Here is a 27,068-nt window from a genome sequence, read left to right on the forward strand (position 1 = left end):
ATGTTCCATGAATTTGATTTCGAGACCTCAGATTTAGAACTTGAGGTCTCGAAATCAAGCATCAGAAAGCACACAAGGGTGACAAGGGTGTTTTTTCTTTCTTTATTATCTCGCAACTTTGACAACCGGTTGAGCTGAAATTTTCACAGGCTTGTTATTTTATGCATATGTTGAGATACAGCAAGTGAGAAGACTGGTCTTTGACAATTACCAATAGTGTCTACTGTCTAAACTGGCATAGTTTTTATTTTTCCTCACCTTCTGTCTCTAGGATCCCAGTTCAAATCCCACCAGGGCCCAATTTCATAGCGCTGCTTAGCGGCCGATTTTGTGCTTACTATGCTATTTCCATTCATAGCGCTGCTAACTGTAAGCACATTAAAAGGCATGCTAACCTTCTGGTGCTTACCAAACGAAAATAAATGACGTCACAATGCAAATCCATGGTAAACGCGCAATATGGCTGCCCAATTTTTCTGCTAACCTGTGAAATACGCTTGCCTCTTAGCAAATTTTTTGCCACAGTAAGCACACAAATTTGCTTACCATTAAGCAGCGCTATGAAATTGGGCCCAGGGCCCTATGCGGATTGGGTTATCAATCCCTACCGGTTGGATGGCGTTTCTCTGGAATGAATCTCAGGGGCTTTTCTCCCAAATCTAAAACTGACACTTCCTTCTAATGTCTTTTCTCCATGGGGTTCTTGGCTAGGACAGTGATTATACATTAGCTTTTGTTAAAGTCCTTGGCTTCTCTGCCAGAATTAATAAATGACATGAAAAAAAACAAAAAATATATAATTTACTGGTGATACAAATATGCATTTATCAATGACAGTATATTGAATGTGTTACAGACACATCAATGTGTGATTCATGCTACATGTACCAGGGCCCAATTTCATAGCTCTGCTTACCGTCAACGATCACCATTTGCCGCTTACCTGCAAGCGTCAAATTTCTGCGCTAGCTGTGTAAGCGTAGAATGTCAAGTAATGTGGACTACGCACGCCCAGAAGCCTAAATTCCATGCTAACCCATGAAATACGCTTGACGTAAGCACATAAATTGCCTGCCTCTGTAACCGCCAATTCTTTGCCATAATTGGGCCTTGGTGAATTCATTTAAAGTGGGGTGCTTGCATAAAGAGCCTTGGACTAGGCTACACCAATGTCAGCATATTCAATTTGTTCAAGGTTATTTATAATACAAGTAAATTATGTGTATCCTTTGCTGCTTTGCAACAAGTCTGTTCTTTCCAGTTTACCTATTTATTAAGAATGTACCTGATTTCCCTTTTCTTTTTATTCTAAACCAAGATAATGATTGTGATTATTTGTTAACCTTTTTGTACTTCAGGATACGGCTACACCAATGCCTTGTCTAACTTGCCAGTGTCTGTTCTTTCCAATTAAACTTAGTTGTTTAAAGGATGTTCCGTATTTCCCTTTTCTATTAGATAGATTAGATTTTTATTTAGTTATTGTCCACGTTAAAAAACATTGAAACTTTACATTCACTGGCCAAATACAAGTATACACAATATCAAAACTAAATAAATTACAAAATAAGAGAAGGTAGAAATACAAAGCAACAAAAGACCCGCACGCTAAATCAAAATAATTATGATGATTTTTTTTCTTCACCTTTTTGTACTTCAGGATAAGAGGAGCCTTGTCTAACTTGCTAGAGTCTGTTTTTTTCCAATTTACCTATTTGTTATGAATGTTCCATATTTCCCTTTTCTTTGATTCTAAATCAAGATGATGATGATGATTTTTTTTCTTCTTCACCTTTTTGTACTACAGGATAAGAGGAACCTTGTCTAACTTGCCAGAGTTTAGCACTGCCTTCAACTGCCCCAGTGGGAGCCCGATGAACCCAGAACACAAGTGCCAGGTCTGGTGATTGATGTTACACTGATGCACATACAAAAATCAAGTCTTGTCATTGTTTTAAATTTACAAACTTAAAGGCACTGGACACTATTGATAATTTCTCAAAACAATCGTTAGCATAGAAACTTACTTGGTTACAAGCAATGGAGAGCTGTTGATACACATGTAGTATAAAACATTGTGAGAAATGGCTCCCTCTGAAGTAGCGTAGTTTTTGAGAAAGAAGTTAGTTCTCACTGAAATAGTTGGATCGAATTCAAGGTATGTGAAAGCACACAACTTGTGCGACAATGGTGATTATTATCTCTCAACTTCGACGACCAATTGAGTTCAAATTTTCACAGGTTGTTATTTTATGCATATGTTGAGATACACCAAGTGAGAAGACTGGTCTTTGACAATTACCAAATGCGTCCAGTGTCTTTAATAGCCGTGTTGTAAATGTTAAACTATTTAAGTAATACTCAGTTTGTACCAACCAGTTTCGAATCAAGAGCATCCATATTTGATAGCATTTATTAAGTCAGAAGCGTAGGTGAAAGGCTGAACAATCAGGGTAACCCACTATGCATTTCAACAATATAAATAGTGACAGTTGTACATAAACCAATAATTTTCCATAAGAAGTATGCGTTCTTTTGGAGAAGATTTTGGAGGTCAGATTGTGTAGACCTGGACCCAATTTCCTTGCCCCGCTTACTGCAGAATTATGTGCTTACTGCGATGAAGTTACTTGCTGTAAGCATCAAATTCTGTGGTAAGCAGTGGCAGTGGAGGTCAGATTGTGTAGACCTGGACCCAATTTCATTGCTTTCTTACCACAGAGTTACATGTGCTTACTGCGATGACGTTACTGATGCTACTGCTACTGGCGGTAAGCATCAAATTCTGTGGTAAGCAGTGGCAGTGGAGGTCAGATTGTGTAGATCTGGACCCAATTTCATTGCCCTATATGTACGTACTTACCACAGAGTTACATGTGCTTACTGCAATGGAGTTACTGATGCTACTGCTACTGGCTGTAAGCATCCAATTCTGTGGTAAGCAGTGGCAGTGGAGGTCAGATTGTGTAGACCTGGACCCAATTTCATTGCCCTACGTACTTACCACAGAGTTACATGCTTACTGCAATGGAGTTACTGATGTTACTGCTACTGGCAGTAAGCATCCAATGCTGTGGTAAGCAGTGGCATGTTTTGGGCCTAGCTGATTTGTATAAATATAGCTTATGTAAACACCATGGTGCCTTGGTCTTCCAATATTTCTATTTTATAAACTACTTTATTGCAGTATCATTTTGTTCAGAGGGCTTCCTTTGTTATCAGCATGCCATGGTCATGTAAAACATCATTGGTTTTTGGATGAGTAAAGTATACTTGCCACTTGCTTTCAACAAATGCACACAGCTCTGTGTTGCAGTCACTGTGTGGACCATCCTTTATTCTGTCAACTTAAGGAACATCCTATTTTTCAACACTGTAAACAACACTGTGTGATTGTGTGCAGGTCCACGTAGTGTTTCATGTCCCTGCATTATGTGGACCTCTTTTGTTGTTAGGTTCACACTTTGTACATATGCAGCGTTAAAGGGCAAATGCAACCAACCTTTGAAAACTCATTCTCACATACACTAATGATATGAATCATGTTCAGGATGATTTTTGTGTAATTTATGCTTAATCAGTATTTTTTGAATAGATAGATCTTGTTTAAATCATAACTTGTTGTTCAGTAGCCCGTCCTGAGCACAGCACAAAAAAGCCTATGCATCTTCCTTTATTGTATCCCCTGAGATGGTAACAGGACGACGCCCACACCTTACAGTCTTCAGTATACAGCAGAGGTTTTATTAAGAACTCTTGTCTTGGTTTAAAAACTTTTCATTAAGGGAATAAAAGAGTAGGCGACGAGTTCTTAAATGGCTGTTTAAAACCGGCAGGGTCGTGGCCGTGTGATATCGCTCGGCTACAGCCCTGCAAGGCTTTAAACGACCGTTTATGAACAAGTCACTACTCTTTAATTCCCATTCATAAATGCCCTTATGTTAAACGAAATAATCTCACAATTATAGGCAATGTGACACTGTTTCTTTTGCAATTTTTTTTCGAAGTTTGCGATTAAACATTTTTTTTTTTGGTAAAACTGTTGTTTGCACGTCGGTCGGTGTGTATATGCGCGTGTACACACATATTACGTGCTGTTACTAAAACTTGTAGCTATGAATTGCGTTCCTCGTAATTTAAATTGGCAGACAATAGCTTGCTCGCCCAACAGTCAGCTGGTCTTAAACAGCTTCAGCTGTGTCTTTATAAACTGTTTAAACACCCCTACAGGACACGCTCTCCACCAATAGGATTAGCAAAACTGTCCAGGGTGTTTATGAATGTTTAATAATGGAACAGTTGCAAAGGTAAAAAAAAAACTTGATGTGCTGGTTGCGCCGCCATTGCTGGGTCACCAGCAGCTCTATGAATTGCTAGCAGGGCAAGGTTTTGTACTAAGTTCTAAAGACTATATTTTTTCCATGTCTTTGTGTACCAAACCGTACGCTACTAGTGCCCGAGACGGCAAGCAGCGCTCGTTTGTGCAGGCGTGAAAAGATCAATCTATAAAACCCTTCATGTTCCAGAAGAGTAGGCCAGGAATACTTTAACAGTTGATATGATGCACAGTCACTTCCATTGAAAGCCTGATTTGAGGATCTTGTATTCTGTCCTTTGTTTTGGTACACACGTTGTTTTAAATGTTTCATAGAGCATTGTTATACCTCTGTACAAGTTGTGAAGTATGATTGGTCGAGAACCAATCACGTGCCGTGCAACAAATACGCATGTATCATGGCTAAAGATGCGCGCTACGCGTAATGCACAGCATGCCGGGTATCATGAAACATGATGTTCACCACCGGTGTACATTACCTTGATCGTTTCCACCGTTGGTAGATATCCAGCGCTGTACGAAACACATGCGAGTTCGAGGGAACAGGTGAACAATTATAATTGTTTCTTATTTGAACTGTTCGTCTGCTTATTAAATTATGCATTGCTCCGTCTTAATAATGTTTGAAGATGACAACAGAAGTTCGAGAAGAGGAACAACAATGTTACCAAGGTATAACAAAACAATTGTTGCACGCTGTGACTGGGGTCCATGGGTTTTGCACACCCTCGGTGGCAAATGGCACCCAAGGCGAAGTGTACAAAACGCCATGGATCCCGTCACAGCGTGCAACTATTGTATAATGTTGATTTGTTAACAGCTCATATGCCCTTTGGATTTGGCTCAGGCTAGCTTGGCCCTGCGGTTGTTCTGACAATTACGTGTGCTCTGGTTACACGCTTTGCGTACGTGTTCAGGGCTTCAGACGAGAGAACAGAACCTGAAGCTGAATCCAAAACCGAAGCTGTGGATTCGAAAAGACCGAGTGGGTTGGTCCATTTTAATACCAGTAGTTATTCAAATATATATATCACTTTATTTTTTACTTCCAACAAAGGGTGAAAAACCCATTCTATTTAAAGGAACACGTTGCCTTGGATCGGACGAGTTGGTCTATAGAAAGCGTTTGAAACCGTTTGTTATGAAATGCGTATGGTTGGAAAGATGTTTTAAAAGTAGAATATATATGATCCGCACAAGTATCACTCAAAATTGCACGGTTTTCTTTTTACGTCGCAAACTATCACGGTCGGCCATTTATGGGAGTCAAATGCTGACTCCCATAAATGTCCGACCGTGTTAGTCGACGAGGTAAAAAGAAAAACTCGCAATTTCGAGGCATATTTGTGTGGATCATTGTATTCTACTTTTTAAACGTCTTTCCACCCATATGCATTTTATAACAAACGGTTACAAAACGCTTTTCAAAGACCAACTCGACCGATCCAAGGCAACGTGTTCCTTTAAAGTATTTTCAACTATATCATGTATTTCTGTATATTAATTATATAATGTATAACAACTCGTGTTTAATGCTACTCATCTGCAATCTTTAAAACATAAAGCCTCCCGTGTTTAATGCTACTCATCTGCAATCTTTAAAACATAAAGCCTCCCACTTTCTGCAAATGCTGGCGGTACCAATATTTATATCTGTTGCAACCAAGATATATATCCACAGACAAAATGTGTGCATTTCCCAACCATTTTTTTACATGAAAAGACTTCTTTACATGCCCAGCTTTTTTCTATGAGTATTGCAGCTCTTCTTTGTTACTACATCTCCACATTACAGAATTGGTTTTGCTAACAAAATAGTTGCAGGCAGTGTTAGGACTTTATGTAATCCACCATAAACATAAACTGACAAACCTGTAGAAGTTTGAGATCGATCCATCTGGGTCACGTGAAAAAACGATTATACATTTTGCAAGACATTGATTAAAAAAAAGAATGGATGAAACATATACTGAGTGATCGACTCCAAACGGGAAATTAGTTTTTTTAATTTCTCATCAAATATTTCATTTCAGACAGAAATATTGCAAGGGATGTTTTCTACTATAATCATTAGACCGTGTAAGTTTTATGTAAATCTTTTATCTTAGACGAGTTGTTTTCTTATCAATTCTGTAATGTTCCTCTAAAGCAGGAGGAACAACATTGGCAATTGTCAAAGACCAGCATATAAATCTTATGTGACCCAACAAACACAAGAAGGAGTAAACTTGTTGAAGTTTTAGCTGTCATCTGACAACAGAATCACAAGAAAATAGTGAAAACCCCTGGTACAATGAATGTTGCGAGACTATGGGTGCGTTCATTAAGCTTCCCTGGGAACGGCATGAACCTCGGGTCACCCCCAAGTGACCCACTCCACAAGCAGGGCACTGGGGGCTGACCCAGGTGAGCCCGTCAAAGCTATTCGAATGTACCGGGGCAGACCGGGGTCGACCAGGGAAGCTAAACGAACGCACCCAAAAACAAGTTGTTTTACTGATCTCTCCAGAAGCAAAGCATTTAAACAATAAGTTAAGTAAGCACATCTCTCAAACATAAAAAGGAAGAAAAACAAATCAACTCATGTACAATGTGAATACTTTTTTGGTGGTTAATCATGTTATAATGGAAATTTCACATACTGATCAATAAAAATAGAAGACTATAATAGGCTTAAATAAGAGTAAAAAATACACTTCCAATCCATTCCTTAAAAATGCAGCACCCCCAATCTCAGAGGTATTTTAAGTATGAAGGCATACAGTCATGTGCATTCATTGGGCAGCTCATTTTTATTTTGGTACATTTAAATGGTACGTGAACATTCGCAAAATGCTGTTCCATTTTTTTAACCACTTTGTGCGTTTGCCTCCAAAGTGGTTGACAGTGCATGTCTGTACTTCTCTTTTATCTTCCTAAAGTAATAAACTATGCCATTTATATGTGTATTAAACATTGCCATTTGACAGTACAATGACTTGTAATAATGACCATTATTGTGTGGGCTTTTGTAATTAGGGAATAACGATGCAAGGACCCCGTCTTCACTGCGTGGTAATGCCCGGGTTGGTGGCTGGTGCTGTGAACGGACCCCGGCTCTGTCCTTTATATAGCACCAGCCACCAACCAGGCAATAAAGACGGGGTCATCGCACTGTTTTCTCATAAGTAAATACCTTTTTAACGAGATAAACGGCTAAGTATTTCTCTCGGCGATACTTCCAGACATGTTCAGGGGCCATTATGTTAGCTTTCGATGGCTCCCGCCTCTTTCGTGCGTTAATGACATTACTGATAATTTGAGACCAGTGACTCTTTAAAAGAGTGGTCTGTTAAACGACCTCATTAGGGTCAAAAGAAGCAAGTGATTGGACTAAATACATACATACATACAACTAAATATTTATGAAGCGCCTTTACATCAAGATCAAAGCCCTGGAAAGAGCAAGAACAATGGAACTATAAATACAACAAATTACATCTGATACAAGTGAGTTTTGAGAGATTTTTTGAACAGTGGCAAAGAGTTACAATTTCTGATGCGTACTGGGAGGTTGTTCCATATTCGTGGAGCAATAAAGGAGAAAGTCCGGTTGTGAGCAGATGAGAGTGTTCTGATGGTTGGGTGTTCGGTTAGTTGTTCTTTGTGTGCAAAAACGTGCGCGTGAGCTTGGCGCCATGTACATGCAGCATGTTGCGTTATGCAAGGGGTATATTGATACAATTTCAGCACATACGCGCATGTGCGCGAAGTGCCATTGAAACTAAGGTGAATAAGCATGTGATTCAGCACACAAAGCGCAAAATAGTTTGAGACAATTGTATATATACTTATCTAGGGATTTATTCGCTAGTTCCAGAGCCGGTCCTTTATCACCTGTTAATACATTCCCACGTGATCAGGTTTTGACCAATCTGATTCTGGAAGCTGTCCAAGCTGTTTATTAATACATGTTCTCAGCTTTAAGTAGTCTTTCAATTCAAATTTGAAAATAAAATATTTCTTTAAAACATCATTTATGCTATATAGGATTTGAGGCATTGCATGGTGAGGTATCAATGTATATTTGGTTTGCGGTAACACCATGTGTGTATGATACACACATGGTGTTACCGCAAACCAAATATACATCATTAAGGCTCTTTTACATGGCACATTATAAAAGTTTATAAAATTATTAGTGATGGACCAATCTACGTGGAATTAAATACATATGCTATATCTCTGTGGCTAAATCTCTCTTATACTATCATGTGAAAATCTGACCATTAATTTCACCTGCTGCACTACTGATCTCTAGTATCTCTTGTATAGCAACCTCCAGATGAGCAAACCCTTTGTATTGGTGTTTGCCATCTCTTCCGCAACTACGAAAAAACCTGCCCCAAATCATGTGACGTAATGTAGCAACTGTCGGAGGAATTCAAATTTAAGCGATAACTTGTGATCAAGCAGACAATTATTTAAATGTAACATGCGAAGTCAGAATTCCACAAACAAACCAAATCATTCTGATCATAATACTATTGTTTTACCCGTATGGAGAGTCCTGGTGACTAGCAGAGAATTTTCATGCAATATACATATACAATGATTTTTTGCAAAATTGAGATTGCATTGAAGCGATGATTTCACATGTCACTAAAAAAAGCCATTACTGTCTAACGTTGTTGGAATAACCTTCCTGCCAGAAACATAAACTTCCTGTATATTACGATCATCTCCTGAAAAAAAAAAAAAAAAGTGCAACAAATGTTTAGTAAATCAAACAGCTTGTTTTATAGTTGCAATGGTAAACAGCAGCTATCTTGTGTTCTCTTTTGGTTTATCCATAGAGCTATATATATTGACTAGAGCGCTAACTTGCTCCGCGTTTTGAAGCCACCCTGGGCGCAGACAATTTTGATGTGTTGTGTGACTACAGAACGATTTTAATTTTAAGAGAACACACATTGCCGTGATATTTTTAATTTGGCATTTGCACTTTCGTACGCGACTGCCCATTCGCCCACGTCCGCGCTACGAAAACCGTAAGTTCGACTTGATTGATGTACTAAAAAACATGATGCACATGACGCTCGCAGTTTTGTATGCTCATCAGCAGATTGGGCGTTCACATTTGCTGCACTTTTTGGTTCGATGACACATGAAAAAGGACAAACGCGCTATCATGCAAATAGCCATACAATTGCCATACAAAATTTCAAGCTTTTGTATTGGTTTGTACATAAACATGGATGTGCCCACACGGCTTCAAAACCCTTCGTGCGTGTATAACGGGGTGTTAGCGCTCTAGTCAATATAGCTCTATGGGTTTATCCTATTTCATTGCCTTTTCTCCTGTTGTTGTGTATGTATTTTCGGCATGTTCTTGATGTATCTTATCCACATAAATTCGATCAATCAATCAATCAATAGGAAACTCAGACAAGGTCAACACAATAATCTGGATGATGCGAGCTTTCGGACAGTGAACTTTGTACGGCATCATCATGTGGGAATCTACATGTAGATAATTCATGGACCCTTTCCACAAAAGTTGTAAATTGCATATCCCTCTGCATGTTAAATAACACTAGAAACTGGTTGGTAAACAAGGGAACGGCGAAGTCCCTTTTTGTGCGTAGCTGATGCTAGCATGTTGCATACGCATTTGTGCGTAGCTGATGCTAGCACGTTGCATACGCATTTGTGCGTAGCTGATGCTAGCATGTTGCATACGCATTTGTGTGTAGCTGATGCTAGCATGTTGCATACGCATTTGTGTGTAGCTGATGCTAGCATGTTGCATACGCATTTGTGTGTAGCTGATGCAAGCATGTTGCATACGCATTTGTGCGTAGCTGATGCTAGCATGTTGCATACGCATTTGTGCGTAGCTGATGCTAGCATGTTGCATACGCATTTGTGCGTAGCTGATGCAAGCATGTTGCATACGCATTTGTGCGTAGCTGATGCTAGCATGTCGCATATGCATTCGTGCGTAGCTGATGCTAGCATGCCGCATACGCATTTGTGCTTCTGCTTAATGTACAAGTCTATGGGGTTTGCCAACCAATAGTGTCTGTACACATACATGAATGTAAAAAGTATATTTCATGGGAATGGCAAATTAGGTTTGTTTACTTTGTTGAAATGTTCGTATGTGACCCATCAAATGATCAATGAAGTGAGAGGGCTCTAACAAGTCCTCATAGAATACCCATCCAATCATATGAACACAAAGAATAGTCTCATATTAAAGTACGGAAGTGGGTAACTTCACAAAATGCATTCACAGTTATTTAATAATTGCCAGCCCAGACTAGAAGAGACAGAGAGGTTAACCTCGAAACACCTGGGTGTGTCAGCTGGAGGCAGACGTCGAGTCTCGGGCATGGCAGCTGTGGCAATCTGCATCAAATAGCATTGGTTGGGCAGCTCTGGTCCCCCATGATTTATTAGAGTACATGTACATGTATGATGATGTCTATTTAGGGACTGGTCTCTTTTGTTGTGACAGTTTCATTTTTAGTTAATATTGCTTTAAATTTTCCGTAACATTCTTACATATTTACGTAATTTTTAAATCACAGTTTTATTATGCGATTTTATCTTTACTTTTTATTATGTTTATTTGTTTGCAGGTCCCAAATGAAAACCACTTTTTTTGTTACTGATTTGGCTTACCCTGGGTAAATAAAGGAAATAAATAAATGATGATGATGATGATGATGATGATGATGAAATATTTAATCAATTTTTTACATTGACTAATTCAGTGGGACACCCCAAATAATTGGCTGACTTTGATTAGGCATCAGATTTTGTTAAAACGTTGTTAAAACCATTCACATCAGTGTTTACCATGGCTGCACTCTGTACCGTATTATTTTTCCAGAACTTTTCGGACCTTCCATATTAAAGACACTGGACACATTTGGTAATTGTCAAAGACCAGTCTTCTCACTTGGTGTATTAAAAATAACATATGCAAAAAATAACATACCTGTGATAATTTGAACTCAATTGGTCGTCAAAGTTGCGAGAGAATATTGGTAAAAAAAATGCCCTTGTTGCAAGAGTTGTGCGCCTTAAGATGCTTGATTTTGAGACCTCAAAATCTAATTTTGAGGTCTCGAAATCAACTTCAAATATTTTAGAGACAAATTACTTCTTTCTCGAAAACTATGTTACTTCAGAGGGAGCCGTTTCTCACAATGTTTTATACCAGCAACAGCTCTCCATTGATCCTTACTAGTAAGTTTTTTATGCTAATAATTGTTTTGAGTAATAACCAATAGTGTCCAGTGCCTTTAAGAGACCGCACATATAATTCTGAAGAGTATAATCAACGTGTAACTTACCAAGGAAAAGGAACTTCTGCACAATATCCTGTAACAAATCATCATAGCAGAAGTGTTACATGTAAAGAAGTTCTATATTTGAATGGTACGCAATCCTATAACACTTCAGGTGAGATTTGGGTGATAAACCAAGGGGAGGGGGTAAAAAACCCAATTACTTGTGGACCATCTTAGAAAACTACATTTCTCCAGATTTTTTCACACTAGTAGCTGACAAAAGAAACATGAGATTGGTCAAAAAGGAGTTGTGTGACTGAAAGTCCTCATGTACATGATTATTTAAAAGAATGCTTTTACATTCCATGTATTTTATTTGAGAAATTACTATTAGCTGTTGTAAGTATTGAGCTGTGAGAAATTACTATTAGCTGTTGCAAATATTGAGCTGTGAGAAATTACTATTAGCTGTTGCAAATATTGAGCTGTGAGAAATTACTATTAGCTGTTGCAAATATTGAGCTGTGAGAAATTACTATTAGCTGTTGCAAACTGCTTACCAACCAAAGGACCTACGGTATAAATGCAAAAAAAATAGTTAATGGCATGAAGTTTCGAGCCTAGCAAGTCTTTCTAAGAGGCTTTATGACAACACAACACACATGAATAGATTGATAAATGCAACATAATCAGTCAAGTGGAAATACATGAATAGATAGAGAGAGAGAGAAATGACACAGAAAAGGGCAAGGGGTAAACACCTTATTTCTGTACATGTGTTGTCATTGAGCTTTCGATAAAGCTTCTGCCATGGTTGAAAGGTCAGGCCATTAACTATTTTTTATGCATGTAGTACATTTGTAACTAACCTCTATGGAGTCGGAATAAGATGAGTTGAAAACATCAAAAGGACTTCCAGCTGCCTTAAAGTTCACTAGGAGAGCGTCAAACTCCTTGCCAACCACAAAGTTACCGATGCGATCTTCAAGACCCAGTACTGAAACAGTCACAAAAACTCAAACAGTCAAAATACATTTAGTGGCTTCTTATTAACACGCATATCCGTCACTCAGTGATACTCAAAGCACTAGAGCAAACAGTTATTTCTGGCAAGGAATGTAGGACTAAGTTTGAATTATGAGACCTACATGTACTCCTTTTACATAGCACCATGAAATGGTTTCAGGGGGTTCCTGCCCAATATGCTACCACTGGTTAAAGTCTCCATTTTGTTTATGCAAGTTCACCACAAACAAAAGTTAAAGCCCTATTTGCAAGTTGCTTGGGTGAGAACAAGCAGAAAGCTTGGTTTTATGCTCAAATACTCTGAAAACACTGGTGAAACATGGCCCGATGGACATTTCCGTATAACAGACAAAGACTATACAGACATTTGGTGAGCGTGCTTCTGTACACCATCTCAGAGAGATAAATGGCAGAAAGAAGAGCTGGTCTTAATGTTGTGACAGATCTTCGTTAGGAGATGTACATATAGTTACTACTAATAATAAAGACTGGTAATGTGCACATAATATATCTACCCTGCTGGGTCTTCAAGGTACAGTTGTCTAATATATATACAGAATAGCATCAGAGGAGCTAACAACATCCAAGTTTGATTGTTCAAGGCACTAGACATAATTGCTAAATACTCAAGATAATTATTAGCATAAAACCTTACTTGGTAACGAGCAATAGAGAGCTGTTAATAATATAAAACATTGTGAGAACTACTCTCTCTGAAGTAACAAAGTTTTTGAAAAAGAGGTCTCAAATATTAAAATACTTCAGACCTGAAGCCTTTTTGTTATGCAACAGAAAGCACACAGGGGTGATTTTTCTTTCATTATTTTATTGCAACTCCAATGACCAAATGTTCAAATGTTATGCATATGTTGTGATACACCGAGTGAGAACACTGGTCTTTGACAATTACATAAGTTGTCCAGTGCCTTTAAAGGAAAGTCAAGGATCGGTTATTATTTTCAGGAATTTTGTTGGTGAATTTAAAACTGGTTATTTGAAGATGTACCTTGACTTCCTCCTAGAGTGGCCAGATAGAAGAGTTCTTTATAGTCTATACTGTTATAGGCTGCTCCTTGCTGCATCTCGTGAACATTAGTTGCAATAACTGACTGCCTAATAGAACTGAGCATAGATGGAGAGTACCCACCAGAAACATCTATAGATCAACAAAAACAAAAAGTCAATTCTGTTTTAGGTTAAATTTCATTCAAAACAATACAAATCAAAGACAAATTGAATAAACACAGACTTTGAACCACAAATCACAATGTTGTACGTGGGATGGTTACAACCATATTCATACCACCTTTTAATGTAAGAATAACATTTTAACTGCAAGTACAGTCAGCAATGTTTCCTTTCCCATTCATCTAAATACATGTAGGGAGAAGGCACTGTACACATTTGGCAATTACTCAAATCATATCGTAGCATAAAACCTTATTTGGCAAAGAGCAACAGAAAGCTGTTGATAGTATAAAACATTGTCGGAAACGACTCCCTGTGAAGTAGTTTTTGAGGAAGAGGAGAATTTTACCCTTACACTGATGTGAGTTAGCACTGTATACTCAGTACTTGATGCCCAACATCAACCATATTATGCCTGATGTTTTGAAGCTCTGTTTTAATGAACCAAAACGTCTTAACATTACCTGTGCCTAATCCAAGCTTGATGCCTTTGTCCCAGAGTTTCCTTAGATCTAAGATACCACTTCGTAACCTGAACAACACAAACATTCAAGCCAAACGTTTTAACTTGGACAGTTTGGCTATGTGCATGACACACAGGCAAAGGTCAACAACCCTATTCCTTTTCATGTAAGAGTTTTTAACGCCAAAGTTATTGTATTTTCCTCTCAAGAACTTTTGATTGATTTCCCCCTCAGGTAGTTTGTTTATGTAAATTTTAAATAATTAATGTTTGATGTATATTTTACATATTTGTGTCTATGTGCAATTCCCTTTTTGATGTTGAATGCACCAGCAGTTTACTGAATGTATCTTTTTAAAGACACTGGACACCTTTGGTAATATTGTCAAAGACCAGTCTTTTCACTTGGTGTATCCCAACATATGCATAAAATAAAAAATCTGTGAAAATTTTAACTTAATTGGTCATAGAAATTGTGAAATAATAATGGAAGAAAAAACAAGCTTGTCGCATGAAATTGTGTGCTGTCAGATGCTTGATTTCAAGACCTCAAATTCTAAATCTGAGGTCTCGAAATCAAATTCGCGGAAAACTACTGCTTTCTAAAAAACTACGGTACTTCAGAGGGAGCCGTTTCTCACAATGATTTTTATACTATCAATAGCTCTCCATTGCTTGTTACCGAGTAAGTTTTTATGCTAAAAATCATTTTGAGTAATTACCAAATGTGTCCACTGCCATTAATGAATGTGAGGTTTTAAAGTTTTTACATTGTACGTGGAACGATTTATCACTCAAATCAGCCTTTGGTTACATGGAATGATTTATCACTCAAATCAGCCTTTGGTTGCCTTGTGATTTTTAATAAAACTCTAATGAATGAATAAAACTAACAAACCACAGTAAATGTAAAAAAGGTAAACACAAGTTATACTCACATGAAGTTTGAGCAAGGACAGTGAGACACAGCAGACCCATGATGTTTAATTACTTCAATCTCCTTGTCATCTAAGTAGATACTATGAGCAAATACACTCTATTATGAAAAATAACAATAATACACCAGATTAGTACAACGGAATACAACAGTTTTCTGGATTATCAATGAAGGTAATTATCTGGGGATTATGTTATGAATCAGATTTAATCACAAGCTTTTCCCATACATAAAGGTAGCTTAAAGGCAGTGGACATTATTGGTAATTACTCAAAATAATTATCAGTATAAAACCTCACTTGGTATCGAGTAATGGGGAGAGGTTGATAGTACAAAACAGTGTGAGAAGCGGCTCCCTCTGAAGTGAGGTAGTTTTTCGAGAAAGAAGTTATTTTCCACAAATTTGATTTCAAGACCTCAACTTAGAGGTCTCCAAATCAAGCATCTGAAAGCACACAACTTCATGTGACAAGGGTGTTTTTTTTCTTTTCATAGTTATCTGGCAACTCCGACGACCAATCGCGCTCAAATTTTCACAGGTTTGTTATTTTATGCATATGTTGAGATACACAAAGTGAGAAGACTAGTCTTTGACAATTCCCAATAGTGTCCACTGTCTTTACTATTAATAGTGGTTTCTTATATAGCGCGCATATTCGTCACTCAGTGAAGCTCAAAGAGCTTAACATACAATACTTTCCTGCAAGGTACATGTATGTGTGACTGTGTTTGAACTAAGAGATCTACTCCTTTTACATAGCACCATGTAATGCTTTAGAAGGTGCTGTGGCGCAATATGCTGCAAATCAAACCAGGAACATCGAGGAGAGCCCCTTCTCTTTTACAAGTACATGTACATGCGTTAAACACAACAAAGGACCAACTGCTTTACGTCCAATCCGGAGGACAAAGCATCATGTTTAAGTATCTTGCTTAATGACAAAGGGGTCACCACTGGGACTCGAACCCACACACTGCTGATCAGAAACAACAGAGTTTGAATTCCGTGCTCTAAACAGCTCGGCCACGGCACTTCCATAGACCTTCAAATCTTCAGTACCCACACATTTATGGGTGGAATGAGGTGCATGCTGGTCTAGATAGTGATCAAGTTTGGTCTCTAGCTAGACCAGCATGCATTTCATTTAAAATTTAGTGCTTGCGCAATGAGTATTTGCAGAAAGGTCTATGAACCAGAAACAATCACAAGCTTTTACCACACAAGTCACACTTACATATAAATAGTGTTAAATATACCTTTTTGGTAACCAACCCACACGACTGGTAAACATCAGTGTAACTGCTACATTCTGGATGTAGTTCCTTGACTAAGGAAATTTCATCCTTGTTCTCTGATATATGTGTCTGTAAAATGGAAAAGAAAATCCTGGTTGACAAATGACCAAAATAAGGCTAAATGTTAAATCTGTCTTTGTTTTAAAATCTTTAAACTTTTCATACTTTATCAGTTTCAAACAAAAAAATGAACAAAATCTACAGAGAACTGAAATGATGTCTGCAAAAACACTTTCAAAATTGATCTATGATGTGCGACCGTTTAGATTTGCAAACCAACAAATGACGAAATGATGAGAAAATAGAATTAGCTGCCACAACCAACCAAAACCAAAAAGATCGATGGTATAAATGCAAAACAAAATGGTGAAAGGCACTGGATACAATCGGTAATTGCTCAAAATAATTGTTAGCATAAAAATTTACTTGTTAGCAATCAATGGAGAGATGTTGATAGAATAAAACATTGTGAGAAACGGCTCCCTCTTAAGTAACTTGTTTTAAAGAAAGAAGTTATTTCTCACTAAAATATTTTGATCTAATCATTTGATTTTGTGTTTTCGAATTCAAGCATCTGAAAGCACACAAATTTGTTTTCCTTTCATTCTAATCTCGCAACTTTGACAACCAATTGAGTTCAAATTTTCACATGTTTGTTAATTTTTTTTCATATGTTAAGATACATTTTGTGCACGAAGTGAGAAGACTGGTCTATGACAATTACCGAAGGTGTCCAGTGTCTTTAATGGCCTGACGTTTCAACCCAAGCAGAGTCTGTCTCAAAGACTTAAAGGAGAAAAGCCTTTGAGAAAGATTCTGCTAGGGTCGGAGCGTCAAATATTTTCTTGCAAAAAAAAAGATGTCATCAAATAAAAGTGAAAACGAATTAAGATAAAAGCTTGATTTAAACTACCTGTATTGGTAACCCATACAACTCAGCAAGGTTAGCTAGTTTCTTCATGAGTGTCACAGTACAGCTTACAGCAAAGCGAGGTGTGATGATAGGAGTAACTAGAGGATTGTTCAAACATTGAACTTGCTTGATAAACCTGTAAGACCAACAGAAACATCCCTGAACTGACAGACCTTGATAAAATATTGACAAAGATTCACTCTACTGGAAGTGTAGTGGCAACGCGGTTAAGAACACTGAATTCAAACTCTGGTGTTTCTGATCAGCAGAGTGAGGGAATTCGAATCCCCAGTCGTCAAACATTTGTGTCCTAAAGCAAGACACTTAACCATTACCTCATCCTTCGGATGGGATTGCAAGAGCAGAATTTGGGGTAAGCTGAGCCACGAAATTAGGCCCAGTGTCTCGTGCCTTTTTATTTTTTACAGATGAGTGCATTTTCCTTTCGTCATATGAAAAAGTTTCACAATATTCATTAAAAAGAATGACAAAAGAAGCACTGGATTCTTTAAAGCCACTGGTGGACACCTTTGGTAATTGTCAAAGACCAGTATTCTCACTTGGTATATCCCATCAAATGAATAAAATAACAAACCTGTGAAAATTATGACTCAATTGGTTATTGAAGTCGCAAGAGAATAGTGAAAGAAAACAACACCCTTGTGGCACAACTTTGTTGTGCTTTCAGATACATAATAAAAGGCTTCAGCTAAGGTTTTTTAATATTCGAGTGAGAAATGACCTCTTTCTCAAAAACTAAGTTACTTCAGGAGAGAAGTTTTCTCACAATAATTTACACTTAAACAGCTCTCCATTGCTCGTTACCAAGTAAGTTTTGATGCCAAAGAACAATTATTTGAGCAATTACTAATAGTGTCCAGTGCCTTTAAAAGAAATTGGACTGCCCTCAGGGTGACCCCAAACAGTGCTGTGTATTGAGAGAAGTTGTGACATGGAGGGACCAGTTTTTCTTTGGTCACGTGGTTACTGGACGCCATGTTGTCTCCAAATGCAGAACAACCCAATGGGCAGACTAGTCTGGCACCCCATGTGTTTCTTTGCGAACAAAATGGCTCCTAATTGCAAATTGTCATAACTCTCCCAATATACGGATCTGACCCCGAAGAGTGAATACCGCCCCCTAGAGTTCTTACCATTCAGTGTCTTTAACAGACTGCTCTGTGGTCTCCACGTAGTACTCAGGAGAGTTAGCATCCATGTTGACTTTGCCAACAAAGGCTCTCTGTCCAAAATGTGCTTTGACGGTAGGGGAACAAAATTGACGATTGTTAGTAAGGATCAAAATTGAAGAAGTTTGCCCACTAGTTCAAACTTCCTGCGATTGCGAATCAAATTTTGACATCACAGGGCTGTTTTTCGCAGCGAATGATTCGCAGGTTATGATTTTACTGGCCCATGGATACAAAACATTGGCCTTAGGCCTGCAATCCAGTATCCAATTCAAGCCATGAAAATTCTCAACACCAAGCATATCCAGCGATAAGAAGATAACTGTCAGAATCCTAGTTACACACTGTACATGTAGCAGTGGGCAACAACCACAATCAATTTAAATAATAAATGGTTACGTTAAGGTTGCCAATCTATAACCCTTCACCAGTCATTTCATAGTAGCCAAGTCAATGCTTATTGTACAAACTGTGTTTTCACCCGGAAAGGTGTGTTAACAGGCTTACAGGTAAAACCCTTGCGGGGTCTTAACACATGAATAATGGACCCCACAAGATAGTTCTTTAGAAAAGGGAATACTGAACAACACTAACAAGGCCCCACAAACAGGATCCAAGGTTGTGTGTGCTTACAACTAAGCTATGGGCAACTGGTGAGACTAGTGTCGAAGTGGCGAGTATTGATTGGTGTTTATTCGAGTCATTACTACTGTTTTAAACTACTCGGTTTATCGTGCCCCCACAACTAAGTACAATGGTCTAGACTACCTGCTTTGTGAACCAACTGCATTTTCACGACTATTCGGGACAACATATTACGAAACACAATCAGACATCAGTGACACAATCCTTCAATCCTTTCAGTATGAATTTTTTACCATATTGCACCCGTGGCAAACAAAATGCCTCAATGCATCTTGGGAATTAGTCGCGACAAGCGCCCAAAAGTGGGACTATTTGAGGCGCGACTAGTTTGGTTTTAATTTTCACTCGTCGGCCAGGCTTACTAACAACTAGCTGATGACTTACCAACAATCTCCGCCAGTTTGAGAGAGGCTTCTTTATGGATGGTTGCAAAGTAGCATGCTGTTGTTGTTCCATTCTTTAATGTTCGATGCTTGAAATAGAAAACAAGTACGATCATTATTAATTATGGCTGAGGTATTAGGTACAAATTTGACATTTATTTCAGCAAGTGTTGGTATTAATTAAGTGTCCTTCAACTTGGCAACTAGGCTTGATATTAAGAACAATTAGGCCTAGAACTTGGGTCTTGAGGGAGAATGGTAATTTTCCACTGGTAAGAGGGCACTTCTAAAGGCAGTGGACACTATTTGGAACTACTCAAAATAATTATTATCATAAAACCTTACTTGGTAAAAAGTAATGGAGAGCTGTCGATAGACTAAAACATTATGAGAAACGGCTCCCTCTGAAGTAACGTAGTTTTCTAGAAAGAAGTAATTTTCCACGAATTTGATTTCGAGACCTCAGATTCATTATTATCTTGCAACTTTGACGACCAATTGAACTAAAATGTTCACAGGTTTGTTATTTCGTGCATATGTTGAGAGACCAAGTAAGAAGACTGGTCTTTGACAATTACCAATAGTGTCCAGTGTCTTTAAGAGATTAAAAAAAAACACTGCTGTGAGTTCTGCAGATTACTTCAAGGCCAGGTAGCAAACAAGCTTTATCTTCAAAATAATATCAAAATAATATCAAAGCTGATTTATAAAAAAACGTGTGAAACTGTTATGCCCATGCCAACCTTTGTGGACCCCAGGTTTAATCTCCAAGTAATCTTGTTCACATTTGAGGTTTTCCCTTCCAGGTTGTTTCCTTTGTGCTTTTGGATGTGTAATAAACTAACTTATCCAATTAAAGGAACGTTACAGAATTGGTTAGAAACAAAAAACGTGAAGATAGATTTACATAAAACTTAAAACATCCGTTTTAAAAACTGTTTGAAATTTAACATTTGATGAGAAATAAATAATCTAATTATTGTGTTTGGAGTTTATCCCTCAGTGACCGTTTTATCATTTTTGTTTTGGCATCGATGCAATGCAAAATTTGTAATCGGTTTTTCACTATTCTCCCGTGACCCTTCTACAGGTTTGTTAGTTTATGTACATAATATGGTATCACTTGACAATCATTTGCAAACAAAAACCTAACCCCGACATGTCAACAGCATTGTTGAAACTTTTTTCAGAATTTTAAAATGTACACTTTTAAAGACACTGGACACTATTGGTAACTGTCAAAGACCAGTCTTCTCACTTTGTGTGTCTCATTCTCAACATATGCATAAATTAACAAAACTGTGAAAATTGGAGCTCAATTGGTCGTCAAAGTTGCAAGATAATAATAAAAGACCCTTGTCACTCGAAGTTGTGTGCTTTCAGGTGCTTGATTTCGAGACCTCAAAATCTAATTCTGAGATCACAAAATCTCAAAAACTACATTACTTCAGAGCAAGCCATTTCTCACAATATTTTATACTATCAACCAGTGTCAACAGCTCCCCATTACTCGTAATCAAGAAAGGTTTTATGCTAATTAGTAATAACTATTTTGAGTAATTACCAATTGTGTATACTGCCTTTAATGAACACAATTGTGCAATATTGTTACACAATATTCATACAAAACAGCTGGTTTACCTACCACAACTTTCCTGTAGGCATCAGCAGCAAATTCCAGGTCAGCGAACTTAGCTTCCGTGGGGAATGTGTACTTATTGAGCCATTCTAGCAGTTGTAGATTCATGGCTGTGCCGGTATATACATACTGTGGAGCATGGATGTGTGTATCCACAAAACCTGGAATAAGGAACTGCCTATAGACAAAATTTAACAAACAACAAATGTATGAACCTGTCAATTACGCGTTTTTGATGTCTCAATAAATCAGACAAGGTTTTTTTTAAAGTTTTGTCCGCAACAGCAGTGTGGCCAAATGCCAATATAAACACCTGGGACCAGTAAAAGTGGTACGGCTGGCTAGTTTAGTTTTTAAAGACAAATCAGTTACAAATTATCTATCACCATTAAGATTTCAATTTTAAAGCAAAAATCAAGAAATCTTTTTCCTTATTTAGATTCCCTCCTTGCATAAAAAGCCCAAGAGATCAATCAACTAACAGTAAAGTTCTCAATCTAACTTGAAGGCCTAATTGTGTGAGATCTGAAAAAAATTGGAATTTTTTGAAAAAAACCCGCGAGCTGGTATATATATGAAAGCGTTTGAAACTGTTTGTCATGAAATGCATATGGTTAGAAAGATGTTCTAAAAGTATAATATAATGATCCACACAAATATGCATCAAAGATGAAGTGGTTTAAAGCCATTATACACTTTCGGTAAACAGTATTGTCCAAGTCCCACACTTCGTGTATCACAACTTATATATAATATAACAATCCTGTGGAAATTTAGGCTCAATCAGACATCGGAGTCGGGAGAAAATAACGGGAAAACCCACTCCTGTTTTCGCGCGTTTCGCCGTGTCATGACATGTGTTTATAACAAATCCGTAATTCTCGCTAACGAGAATTTATATTGTTTTACCGTTTTCTCAAAAAGTAAAGCATTTCATGGACTAATATTTCAAGAGAACTCTTTCACCATTACCTTCTGTAAACCCTGTAAATTATTTGTAAATCTGTGAACCTTTTTTTTTTTTTCTGTACCGAAAGGGTCCAATGGCTTTAAGGAAAACCGTGCAATTTTGAGGCATATTTGTGTGGTTCATTCTATTCTAACCAGTGTTGTATGACTTGAGTCCACGACTCGGACTTGAGTCAGTTTCGAGTCACAATTTCGGTGACTCTGACTTGACTCAAGTCACTTCGGCAAATGACTTGAGCGGATGTCAGACTCGGACTCGACTATCATGACTCGGACCAAGTGACTCGTGACTCGACCCAAGTAACTTGAGACTTGAGACTCAGACTCGACACAGGTGACTCTACCACAACACTGATTCTAACCATGCATTTCATAACAAATGTCTTCAGACGCTTTTCATAGACCAACTCGCCCGATCCAAGGCAACGTGTCCCTTTAAAATGATGACTTTACCCTTCCATGACTTGGACATCTTCCAGCTGGAAGCCATGTTGCTGTGAGAGCTCTTGAAGGCGACCTTCTGGTTCAATGAAAACTATCTGTAGTGTAAAAGAACACAAACCAAAGTTAAGCATTTCATTCCTCACCATTCCTTCCACCCCAACCACCAAAACAATACTCCGTCTTTGGACCCTATTCTGTAGTTCACTGCAGATGAACATTTGACAGCAGAGCAAATTTGCAGTTCTTTGATGGACTCAAAAGGTTTAGAGACATCACTATAATTAGTCTAGCTACAACACTGGTAGTACAGTGTAGTAATATAAAATAGGTTTGAATCATGTTAATGCCAAAGAATCAGCAAATGGCCTTGTGTTTCCTACAAATTAAGAGCCATCCTTTTTGAAATAATTTGTCTGGTGTCTCTATGGGCGTGTCTTCTTCTTCTTCCTTTCTAGTACAGCCTTCACAATAGACCATTGACGTCATCCAGTCACCATCTAAGAGGAAAAACGGTGACGAAACATTCAAAACACGCAGATTTGTCGGCCAGGTTATTAGCCAATGAGCAACCTCCTTTTGACCTGTATGTGAGGGCGCCCTACTGAAATGACGCCATGTGTATTTATAAGTTCTATTGAAGATAGCCGCACTGCCAGACACACCACAGCAAACCCCTTCCCTGCTCCTTCCGTATTCCAGCTAACAAAAACCGTTTACTCAACTCATTACATGTATAATCAAAGAACTGTCCCAGAATGGAATGGCCTACCAGATCCTAATACGAAGCACAAAATAAGTATCACTTTCAAAACCCATCTAGACAAACTAATAAACCTATAAATATTTCTGAATTATCAAGGGGGGCTCACTTTAAAATGTTACAGTGCTATTCAGCCCTTGCACATGCTCCTGTATGTGAAAGCCCCTTCAGGCGATTGTACAGTAAAATCAAGATCTACAAGTGTGTACTAAGGTCTTTAAATTTACATGTACATGCATTGTTTGGTCAGTTGTTGTGCTCTTATAACCACTCGGCCATGACACTTCCACTGTCAATGGAATGTTTTCAAAATCTAGTTGTTGAATGGAATGGCCTAAGGGTATCTCGGATGAACGCACAGCTCCACACCGAATCAAATCCTGTGGATTGCAGGAAACATAGAACACAATAAAGCAGTGTGCAATCATAGAAAATACAAGAATAAATTGTGCAAAGACCACTTTATTAAAATATTTGAGAATATTTTATAAAATTTTGAATTATGTCCTGCTGTCAGTGTCAGAATCCTGTCCCTGTGGGTGACCTCTCTTTAAAGCCATTATATACACTTTCGGAACAGAACAAAACAAAAAAAAGTTCACAGATTTACAAATAACTTACACTTACAGGGTTTACAGTAACTTAGTAAGGCAATTGTGAAAGACTTAGTTCTTGAAATATTATTCCATGAACTGCTTTACTTTTTGAGAAAAAATTAAAACAATTATCAATTCTCGATATCGTGAATTACGGGTCTATTTTAAACACATGTCATGACACAAAGTGTGGGCATTTGGAAAATACTGTTTACCGAAAGTGTCCATGGCTTCAAAAACAAACCAAAAAATAATCATTCATGTTTATTCAACCATGCCTCAGTTTACTGGGGCGCTGTACTCCTTTTTTTCCCTTCAAATTTTGTCAATAGTGGTCGAACTAACACTTAATTTGTTTTGACAGCTGTATCCTCCAGAGTCCAATACAAATGAAAAAAAAAATCTACTTTGGATGTACATGTTGATTATATTTTCATTCATAGACCTTATGCACATGACGTCATTTCAGTACGGCGCCCTCGTATTGAGGTCAAAAGGAGGTTGTTCATTGGCCAATCTATGTGCGTTTTGATTGTTTCGTCAATGCATAAGGTCTATTGAAAGATGGAATGTTCTATTCAACTAGGCTCCGCCTTTCAACTTATTTGCACCATTGCACTTCAATGAGTCATATTATGAACATCTGTATACTGTATTACTATTGTCATGGAGGCTACCTTCATGTTGAGCCAGCAAACAAATGTCTAAAGACACATCACACCAGCTTTGCGCATTTGTTTGGATGGGATGGCAAGTGCTTTATATAGCGAGAGTGTCTTTGAAGATATCCGAGTTGCTGGAAATCACACTACCGCCTCCGGTTATTTAATTATTATTAGCTAGACTAATTATGTTTATGGAGTAATAATATTTCTCCATTTTTAGACTTCCTTAGGGGAAAAGTTTCTGTATGGCGCCACCACTTTTTCATTCGATATGAAATAATATAGTATCTAATTTACCTCAATGAGATATCCCTTTTTGTAAAAATGAGTGAAAAAGTGGTGGCGCCAAACGGAAAGTTATCCCATCCTAACGTCCTAACTTAGGACTACCCATACGTTTTAATATCTTTTAGTTTTAGGAGTAGTCCTGACTCCTGACCTAAATCATAATTGTTTTGTGGTGCACTGAAGTGAAACAATGCAATGCTGGTGTGATGTGTCTTTAGACATTTTTTTGCCGGCTCAACAATACAAGGATACACTAAACTAAACTGCTCACAAAAAGTAAGGAAACTTTTTTCAATCCAGTATATTTGTTATTATTTAATGCTCTCTTTGTATATGGTATATATCATTGCAAAGCTGAACTGTTCCTCTTCAAAATGATACCACAATTGCAATGATTACATGTTGCTGGACTTGACCATGTTAATGAGAATGAGACAAAGTCACAAATCAAATGTGCCAAAATTAGCAATTTTGTGTTACCGTGTGAACAATCAAATTGACACTGTAATTCAAACAAGCAAGACAACTTACTGATCTTTATCCACTTTATTGAGACAAGAAGTTTGGTATAGAGCAAGACAACTTACTGATCTTAATACACTTTATTGATACAAGAAGTTCAGTAACGAGTGGATGATCCGAAGGCGTTGATGGCAGCATGGCACCTTCTTCTCATGCTGCACAAAAGTCTTGTGATGTGCTGATGATGAGGGATTGCGTTCCATTCTTCATTAAGGAACCTGGTTAGGTCAGCCACAGTTGATGTGTTGGTGGTTCTGGCACGGACAGCGAGGCCAAGCTGGTCCCACAGATGTTCAATGGGATTCAGGTCTGGACTGTTAGCGGGCCAATCCATCCAGTGCACCCCAACATTGTTCAGGTAGTCAGTCACAGTCAGGCTCGATGGGGGCGAGCGTTGTCATCTTGAAAGATGGCATTTTGGTCCAAGAGTCTGCAAGTATGGGACTGCAATCGGCTGTAGAATATCGTCTTGCAAATACCCATCAAACAAGATGTTTTTCAAGAGATGAGGGTTAATAAATTGTTTCTGATGAGCTCAATGGTGCAAATCTTTGTGTAAACCATTAATGGTTCTGAAAAGCTTGATCAGTTTGATAATGGAGCATTACCTATTGACCATTTAGCACAGACAACGGTAATTTTCGCACATTTGATTTGTGACTTTGCCTCATTGTTATTCGTGTAGCCAAGTTCACCAACATGTAATCATTTCAAATGTGGTATCATTTTAAAGAGGAACAGTTCAGCTTTGCAATGATATATACCATATACAAAGAGAGTAATAAATAATAACAAATATACTGCATACGAGGGTTACAACATAAAAATCTCCAAAAATATTAGAAAATGATATAAGGCACATGGCTTCTTTAAGCCTCGGTATTTTTTTCAAGAATGCTCAGCAAAACATTCAGTCACATGATTTTGATCATCATGAATTGTGAATTGAAATAGCGGTTGATGAAACTTTTTCGGTGGGCAAATATTTTTATATGGCCTCAACATTATGACATATATTTGTACCTTGTAGAAATGCCTAAAGTACCAAACTTTTAGCATTTACAAGTGCAAATGACCAGTGGAGCCTTACGTGTTTCTAAGTTTTGGTCAAGGGAGAGGAGACTCTTAGCTTGGCAAATAAAACCACACAATTTTTATCTAGGGACTGTTTACATCGCGCACAGAGAGGTAAAAGATTTGCCACGATTTTAGGGACACTTCGAAAACAGGACCTCCTACGATACAGTAACAGTAATAAAATGATTTATAGTTTACCTTATTTTTGTTGACACCGATAATATGGTTGTGTAGTATCGTCAACGGCTGACTGGCAGACTCGGCATGCACTAATGTTCCTTGAAATATTAAGAAAGACATCTTAAACAACCATTTCCAACAACTAACCAACGTTTTAGCCACCCCCGTGTACTGTGTATAGCTCTGATGTTGTTTTACGTACATGGATGTACGTCCCGTACGGTTTGCGTAGGATCGATGACAACACCCTACTATTACTAGGAACTAC

The 27,068-nt window shown here is 37.9% G+C and overlaps 2 protein-coding genes across 3 annotated transcripts in view; one reads left to right on the forward strand and one right to left on the reverse strand.

Annotated features, from left to right (window-relative positions):
• The window catches only part of LOC139937463 (endothelin-converting enzyme homolog), a 46,288-nt gene extending 38,874 nt beyond the window's left edge, over positions 1-7,414 (forward strand). For both annotated transcript variants that reach the window (XM_071932611.1, XM_071932612.1), the window contains one exon: positions 1,808-7,414. In XM_071932611.1, the coding sequence (XP_071788712.1) occupies positions 1,808-1,907 (100 nt within the window). In that variant the 3' untranslated portion in view covers positions 1,908-7,414. The remainder of the gene's footprint in view (positions 1-1,807) is intronic.
• Positions 6,934-27,046, reverse strand: LOC139937464 (guanine deaminase-like). The gene is made up of 13 exons (XM_071932614.1): positions 26,819-27,046; positions 22,722-22,807; positions 21,306-21,477; positions 19,662-19,749; positions 18,597-18,699; positions 17,443-17,578; positions 16,491-16,598; positions 15,235-15,332; positions 14,298-14,365; positions 13,652-13,801; positions 12,489-12,616; positions 11,683-11,710; positions 6,934-9,060 (listed from the first exon to the last, which is right to left on the reverse strand). Exons 1-13 carry the CDS (start codon positions 27,002-27,004, stop codon positions 8,978-8,980), a joined length of 1,434 nt encoding a protein of 477 aa, XP_071788715.1. The 5' UTR covers positions 27,005-27,046; the 3' UTR covers positions 6,934-8,977.
• Positions 27,047-27,068: the final 22 nt, after the last annotated feature.

The sequence above is a fragment of the Asterias amurensis genome, chromosome 5 (genome assembly GCF_032118995.1).
Source record: "Asterias amurensis chromosome 5, ASM3211899v1".
NCBI classification, from domain to species: Eukaryota; Metazoa; Echinodermata; class Asteroidea; order Forcipulatida; family Asteriidae; genus Asterias; species Asterias amurensis.